The following is an 8,271-nucleotide window of genomic DNA, read 5'->3' on the forward strand; positions in this document are numbered from 1 at the left end:
CTTCTTTTGCCACTAACATCTTTCATACGATAGCTTTTACATAATGATAATAATAATATCAACGTCTTATATCGCACACGTATCTACCAACAAGGTACTCAAGCCGCTTAGTATTATACATTTATACAGAAAGATTATTGAAGTTGTAATAAAATAGTCAGGCTGGGTTATATAGCATGTTATAACACACCTCTTGCTTTTCTGTATTCTGGTTGGCGGAAACACGGTCACTTGGGGTGAACTAATATAGCCTAGTGACCGTGACCGTGACCGTGACCACGCGCGCGCGTTTTGTGGGAACAGTGTCCGCCGGGCAGAAGCCTTTGAAAATAGTGCCTGGTTACAGCCCCCTCTCTTGTCTTAAACCATGAACAGCAACGACATAACTTCCTTTCTTTTCCCGATTTCTGTTCTTATTTCACATTTAAGACCGAGTTGTGTTATAAAACACATATTCACTGGATTTATTTGGTACCTAGTGTACGTCTATTCCCCCTCGGGCCTGTGAGTGACCAGAAAGGGGCCTATTTCCCTCTTCTGGTCACTCAAAGTCCCTCTGGGGAATAGACGTACACTAATTACCTCATTGCCAGTCAATATGTGTATAATATAGATGGCACTCTATAGACCTTTATCATGAAGCAGCCATCTTGAATTTCTACCATTGTTATCAAGGTAACCAAACCGAGGCTGAAAGAACAAAATAGTCTGGTTTCTATTTTCAAAATGACTATTAGCATTCATTATTGTTATTCGATACAAAGAACATGACCAAGATGGAGGCAGCATGATTAAGGTTTATTCTGCACTACTGGGATGGAGATTCTGAATGAAAACTTGGTAAAAATAATTTACTTATTAGCATAACCAACTACATAAATGATACAATTTCATCTCTGTGGGCCCTGGTTCTAATCCCACTTTTTGACGGACGGATGCCTACTACTACTACTATATACATTGTCACCGTGGTCAAGTGGTTAGACTGCAGGACTTCCAATCACAAGGTTGTGGGTTTGAATCCCCAAACTAACCGCCGATTTCACAATGACTAGAATAAATATTGTCGACGAGTTACTGAATCACAATTTCTTGATTTGTGTAGTTCATAATCATAGACGTTAAACCAATATTTGTATGAGAGAGATTGGTTGTTGCCAGCTTGTTGTTTATACCCCCTTGTGGGAGTTTGCCGAGTTCCCTTGATGGGAAGATCATCTAAACAGTCATTGCTTTCTGCTACTAGAGCTTCTTCCATTTTTTATGGCCACAAATCTTTTTCTTACGCCGCACCGTTTCTTTGGAATAGTCTTCCTGTGCATATTCACCAAGCTAATTCTTTAAAATGCTTTAAGTCCCTGTTGAAAACTCATTTGTTTAAAGCTTCTTTTTTGTAATTTGCCTGTTTGTATCTTGTATCTTTCTCCAATTGTTTATTTTATTGTTTCTTTTATGTGCTTCGAGGCTATTGCATTAGGCGCTTTACAAATGTCTTATTATTATTATTATTATTAAACATATAACACACGTACATATCAACCAACAAGGTACTCAAGGCGCTGAGTTTATACAAACTCAATACATTTCTTCATCATCTCCTATTCATTCTGTGATTGGTGCGGACAACGCGGTTGGGTGTGTCAACAAATAAATAAAAATCTCTCATTCAATCATGATCTTAGTCTTTTTACACGATCGCTGAAAAAAGCATCCCGGTTGGATTTTCAGTTCACATTATTTTGGGACTTGATGAGAACATGCAGTGTACTACAGCAAACTGATGATCTTTGGCTTGAACGACTCTGTGTCCTTGTTAACCTTGAGGCATCTCTAGAGGTTGACTTATATCATTGTTTGTTGTCATGGCTTCCAGTTCCCATCTGATTCCTATGGGCAAGAAGGAAGTGTCGAGCCTGTTCTGGATCACAGCTACTTTACACAGCGTCTTCAATGACGGAGCTGGGGAAGGACAAGAAGAAAAGTGGTGGATAATACAGGCTGTTTGTCAAGGAAAGTTTTCAATGGAGGGTTGTAGGATTTGAGATATTGCATGGTGGAAGAATAAGTTGGTGATGTTTACGGTGACACTATGTGTAAATATCTTTTGAGTAGTGTTGGTTCTGAAAGAAGCGGTGATTGACGACTCAATGTTTCGATTAGTATGCTCTGAGAATTATAGACTGTTCTGCTGGATGCTGCTAAAGTACTGCCGTGTTGTAGATTAACTGGTAGTTGGGCTCAGCTTGTTGGTGATGGCTTGGTCTTTCAGCAAATGGCCATGACCGGGCAGGTTTTGAGAAAAGGCAGTGACAGGGTGGTCTTAATATAGAGGCAGGGACAGGTCTTGCTTGTTCTGTTCAGTTCAACATTTATTTCCAATTCCTCAACCAATATAAATACTATGTTAGCAAAGTGATACACAAAATGCATGAAATTGGGGGCAACAACCAAGTAAGCACAGCTTGTGTTAGGGAGTGCCCGTACAAAGAAAAGAGAAGAACTGTAGAACTGGCGACACGCTTATAGATGAATTGTCTAATTGTGTATATAATGAGATGATATTGTTACTCACCAAAGTCGAGTATGTGGAGGTCAGCCAGGTCCATGAGATTCTCATCATCAGAGCCACCACGTACCACTCTATCCTTGGGACTAGGAAGATAATACAAACACATGGTAAGGTTTGGTGATGGAATACGCACAAATACCAGACCTTGCACTATTCTTCTTTTTTACTAAAAAGCCGTAGTACATTCAACTTGCCACTGTTTGACACATCCAAAATGGGCAGTTTGCTAATTATTACAAATAAAAATCTATTATTGAAGACATGGTGTATATAAAGATGGTAATTGATGAATAAGGATATGCTTCATTGGCCACGTCACTATGGAAATGAGAATATTTTGAGAATATTTATAAGAGAGGTCATTACACTCCGTTACCACAAACATAGTTTCTAGCAAGTGTCTAAGAAATAGGTGTGCAGTGCTTCTGAATATGTTTGGATAGAATTGAAGGCCTTCGGGCCACAGTTTTTAGGTAAACTTTTTTAATTCCAGGCATATGCCAAATAAATAATAATAAAAAATAATAATAGTAACAAGAAAAGACTACCACAAACATCTTTCAACTGTCATCATCAACATCCATCGGCTGTGGAGCAGGCAACTACAAGTTTCGTTTAACTATGTTGGCAAGTGTTGCAATCTGGTCTCCGTCACATGGATTAACCCATAGAGTTATATCTAAGAACTAGAGTGCGCACTGGCCTATATACGCACACCGGCATGCGCGCACGAGGCCATTTTCTAAGTTGAACGAACGGGCATTGCTTAGCGTGTGTTTGTGCGGCCATTTTGTAAGTTGACAAAACAGCATCACGTCACTGTTCAATAAACACAAACTACAACGTGTACTTCGTATTCAACGCGCATACATAATGGCGCGCGTGTCTCGTTGCGGTCCCGTCGCATTTGTGCAAGAAGCATCACCAGAGCGCCCTCTAGTTCTTATATATTACTCTATGGATTAACCTCAGTTTGTTCTGTGCTTTCACTGATCCCTTCAACCTTACCTTGTTCCTCCAAACATGATGACCTGGTCTCCAACAACAATGCAGCATTGTCTCCGTCTTTTCCTTGGTGTTTGCCCGTAGGTTTTGACCTTTGACCACTCATAGTTGACCAAGTCCAGCTTGTAAAGGTCGTTGAAGTGTGTTTTGGTTAAGTCATTGTAGCCACCAAACATATACATAAATCCTCCATACATGACTGTGGATTAAAATGTCTATCTGTTAGTTACAAACTTTCTTGAAAAATGGCTGCTCCTAACTTCGTCCTTTCCGCATTCCGACATCAGCAAGGAGTAGAAAACATGTCAAAACATTGAAAATGAACTAACTCGCTCCTTTCATTCAGGACCATGTACTTATGCGCTTAAAGGCTTTTTTTGCGCTTCACAAATGTCTTTTTATTATTATTATTATTATTATTATTATTACCTAGCTCTCTAAAAATCAGTTATGCTACGAAAAGAATAAAAGTATATCTAATGCCAAAATGCAAAGCTTTAAATGATATATTCTAAACAACAACTTCTTATCTATTGTTATTAGTGTGGGCCAGTAATTCTGAAGAGATTTGTTGCCTTTGAGACCCATGTTCCTCATACTCTGCCTTTAATTCAAATGTATTCCCATATACCTAGCAGGAAAATACTGAATGTTGAAGCACCTTGAGCGCCACCGAGTGAAATATATGAGCGCTTTATAAAGAAGCCACTATTATTATTAATAAAACCCTTGCATAGGTGACAATAGCTTAGGCCAAACAATATACCATATTGAATAACCCTTTTGGTGCTATAAACGCATACACCAATGAATCACGTAGCACACAGAGTTCCCGGTTTGATTTCTATGGCACACGTACGCACACCCACACGCACACACTCACAGACGCCATGTTGTAGGGCAGGTTTTTGAATGGTGACGTCATATTCAATAGATTCTATAGAAACGTGCATGCGTACGGGCCATGTACAACTCTCAGCCAATGACAGGTTTTCTTTGACCTCAGTGAGAGAGCCCTTTGAGCGTGTGACTTCACATTCAAGGGTTCTATAATAATAAAAACTAGTTTTTATATAGCGCATTTCACAATAACATGTCAATGCGCTTTACTTTAGTGCCCTGGTCATTGGGCAAATAACATTCCTTTTAATCTTTCACCGCTTCCTGCGAAGTATACATCCCTGAGCTGTCGCGGCGCTCCAAAGGCTTTTTCATACACAATATAAACATCTACCCTCGTAAGTACCCATTTATACACCTGGGTGAAGAGAAGCAATTATAGTAAAGTATCTTGCTCAAGGACACCAGCGTTAAGACCGGTATTGAAACCCACACTCCGATGACTTGACCACCAGAACATGAATTCGATGCTCTTAACCACACACTCTTGACACCCTATTCAAAGACAGAATCAGTATTCTTACAAGCAGAGTGGCTTCTCCTTCCGATGGGCACATCGCCAGTAGTTGCAGGTGCATTCCACACCTTGGTCTGGATGTCAAACACCTGTAGCTTATTACAGTAGAATTCTTGATTGGTGTAACACTGGCCAGACTTGTCGGATCTACCTCCAAAGACAATCATCTGATGCTTGTTGGCTGCCGCTGTGTGGAAGTCACGCCAGTGAGGTATTTCACCCTGCAATAGATCAAAGGTGCTTTTGTTCAAGGGATAAAACACCGCTTGGTTTTGGGGCACTCATGTTGGCTCAGTGGTTTCAGTTCCTGTATTTCACCTCTGTGGACCCCTGTTCCAGCCCGGACCAGCGCCTTGCATGTGGATTGGGGTTTTCGGTCCCTGCCTGCCTGTGTTGGTTTCCATACATAGGGGTTCTCCTCCCACGCCTAAAACTTGAATTTCTTCATTCTCTTCTTTACAAAAAGTTTGTGTGATTAGGATGCTTAGCCGACTATATATATTCAGATTCAAAAATGTATTCCCATCATCTTGTGTCCAACAAAAACACTTTTACCACTGATTTGAAAAACATTGCAAAACTTCACCATTCAGTCCTGGCTGAGGCCATTTCAATGATAAGCGGAAAACAATAGCCATGCTGAATGGTGCTTTATATTTTGTATCTGGTATAATTTACCTTTGCATTGATGTACCTCCATTCCATCTCCTTTAGGTTCAAGCTGAACACAGTGTTTGAGTAGCACTGTATCCTCTGCATAATATATAATGAGACAATCGTTATGTTGAAGTTCACAATGATAGAACAATGCCGCGTGTTTCTATGACTGTAGGAAAAGTTAAAAGATTTGTACAGGAAAACATTTCAAATCTATATAAAGGTTGAATGCATAAAAATATTAGGCAGAAACTATTTCAATACAGAAAACATTATCTAGTACTGTAGCTTGCTAATGAGAGCCATTGTTTAAAAACTTATTTCTTACCCCATCTGTAAAGCCACCAAATATGTACATCTCGTCTTCAATGAGGCAAGCTGAGTGGCCATCTCTACCAAACGGAGCATCACCTGTTGTGTTTGGTTTGGACCACTTCAGGGTATCTACATTGTGAAAACAAGACAGAAAGAAGCCAGGATACACATGGCGTTATTGCAAACTGAATATCCATACATGTAGATACCTCACCATTCAATGTCTCAAAACCAATACATGAACCTAGAATAATCATGCATTTATCTATACAACAAAGCAATATTTGTATTTCTATTTAATATTTCTTGTAAGGATTCCTCATAAGTGCACTTGTTTACTGTAGCTTGCAACCAGAAACACTTGGGGTTAAACCCTACTCATCCAAGATAATTAAGTGTTGTGGGTTTTTGTACGTGCACTAACCAACCATAGTACACAGGACCTTAACGTCAAAACAATTATCGTAATGTATCTTCCTCAAGGACCATGGACAAAAGTACTATGCCTTGGACTCAAACGCACACTTTGCTGACCCAAACACCAGAGCTCAACTACATTACTTGCTGCTAACCACACGTCTATGACCCAATAAATTTGGGCTACTAGTATACATTGTAGCAATAGCATCCCACTTGCACTTGTACTCACTTGTATCATAGCAGAAGACTTCCCTACAGGCACCGTAGTTGTCATTACGCCCTCCCCACAAGTACACCAGTCCATTGCAGTTGACCACTGAGTGACCATAGCGAAGATAGGGTACCAGCTTCTTAGTGAACTCCTCATCACTAGCATTTGGCAACTTAGTCCACCTCAGTTGAACTGTAAATTAAAAAACACTTATCATAAATATAGAATCAATTAGCCGAGCCGTAACAGCTAAACAAGGTGGGCTATAAATCAAAGACTAGACCACAATCCAAGATTCCAGTGCCTTTGGAAGGATCCAGAGGGCTCTCCACAATAATTGAACACCAAACCAAACCTCTGATGATTTCACAAACAAAAATTACTAGAGTTTTTGTCGGCAGTCTTTTTTTTTAGAGTAGGAATATGTGTTCACCCGTGTTCAAGACGTAGACATCAATGGGTACGAGTGAACTATAGTTTCCACCGGTGCAGTATCCGCCAAACAGAAAGATACGACCTCCAACTAGCGCTGCAGCATGATTGACCCTTCGAGGTCCGCCGTCAAGGTGGACTGTCCAGTGTGGCATTGCTCTTTGTCTTTTTACATCCAGTTACAAAACTCTGCACTTCGCATCGGAAGATAAAACACTCATCACGCTGAGCTTGTTAACTGCAAACACAATAGTAAATTACATTTATTGATGTTGATCAACTTTTCAAACAACCTTTTTTTTAAATGACAATCTTACCAGAGGAAGTGTGCCTACAAATGCTGCAGGTTATTGTGAAAATACCCGAGTCTTAGACCCAGTTACTGGGGCACTGGGAAAAAGTTTCCGCATGGCGCTATCACTTTTTCATTCGATATGAAATAATATAGTATCAAATTTACCTCAATATATCCTTTTTTGTAAAAATGACTGAAAAAGTGGTGGCGCCATACTGAGAGTTATCTGGGCGCGGTACTTCTTTTTTCAAAATATGTCGATATCGGTCGTACTATGCCCGATTATGACAATAACAAACCTGTCGTTATCGTTTGTACTACGACCGATAATGACAAATTTCGGAAAAAAGGAGTACAGCACCCCAGTTACTGGCTGGGACCCATCTACCTGAGTATGTGAAACACTAGCCCCACTTGTTGTGTGGCCAAGGCTAGCTGAGTGAAACACATTCAACATTTAAACACAAGCATGAGGAAGGTATAGTAATGAAACAGGTCAGAGAAAGCATGTTGTATGTGTATGTTGTTTGACATACTTTAAACATGGAGGTCTACCTCCATGCTTTAAATGCCCAACCCAAGAACAAGAATTAACTAGTACACAAACTACATGTATGATGATGTAGATGGATGTAGCAAGTCTATGCATGCCGGATGTTTAATCAGACAAATCAAGCCTACAAAACTACAATTGAATTGCAAATGCTTTCAAATCAACATACATTCGAGATTATGTTAACTTCAAAAACAATAGCTTATTTCTTTTAATATACTTACATTTACAAGCAAAAACGTCGAAGATAGTTTAGTTGGTTTAGTTACGCACGTCTGGTGAACATTGCACCCATCGACCAAAATGTAAACAAGGTTACCGTTAAAATATGCAACACCGCCCTCTGTTGTTCTGTTATGATTTTGTTAACCGTGCAGGTGTTTGGTCACGTGACAGT

The 8,271-nt window shown here is 39.8% G+C and overlaps 1 protein-coding gene across 1 annotated transcript; it reads right to left on the reverse strand.

Annotated features, from left to right (window-relative positions):
- Window positions 1–1,463: 1,463 nt before the first annotated feature.
- LOC117292889 (kelch domain-containing protein 3-like) lies at window positions 1,464–8,178 on the reverse strand. The gene is made up of 9 exons (XM_033775064.1): window positions 8,099–8,178; window positions 7,028–7,264; window positions 6,613–6,786; window positions 5,977–6,092; window positions 5,670–5,744; window positions 4,999–5,212; window positions 3,578–3,773; window positions 2,573–2,652; window positions 1,464–1,959 (listed from the first exon to the last, which is right to left on the reverse strand). Exons 2-9 carry the CDS (start codon window positions 7,179–7,181, stop codon window positions 1,814–1,816), a joined length of 1,155 nt encoding a protein of 384 aa, XP_033630955.1. The 5' UTR covers window positions 7,182–7,264; window positions 8,099–8,178; the 3' UTR covers window positions 1,464–1,813.
- Between the last annotated feature and the right edge of the window lie 93 nt (window positions 8,179–8,271).

Source organism: Asterias rubens, chromosome 1 (assembly GCF_902459465.1).
Source record: "Asterias rubens chromosome 1, eAstRub1.3, whole genome shotgun sequence".
Lineage (NCBI taxonomy): Eukaryota > Metazoa > Echinodermata > Asteroidea > Forcipulatida > Asteriidae > Asterias > Asterias rubens.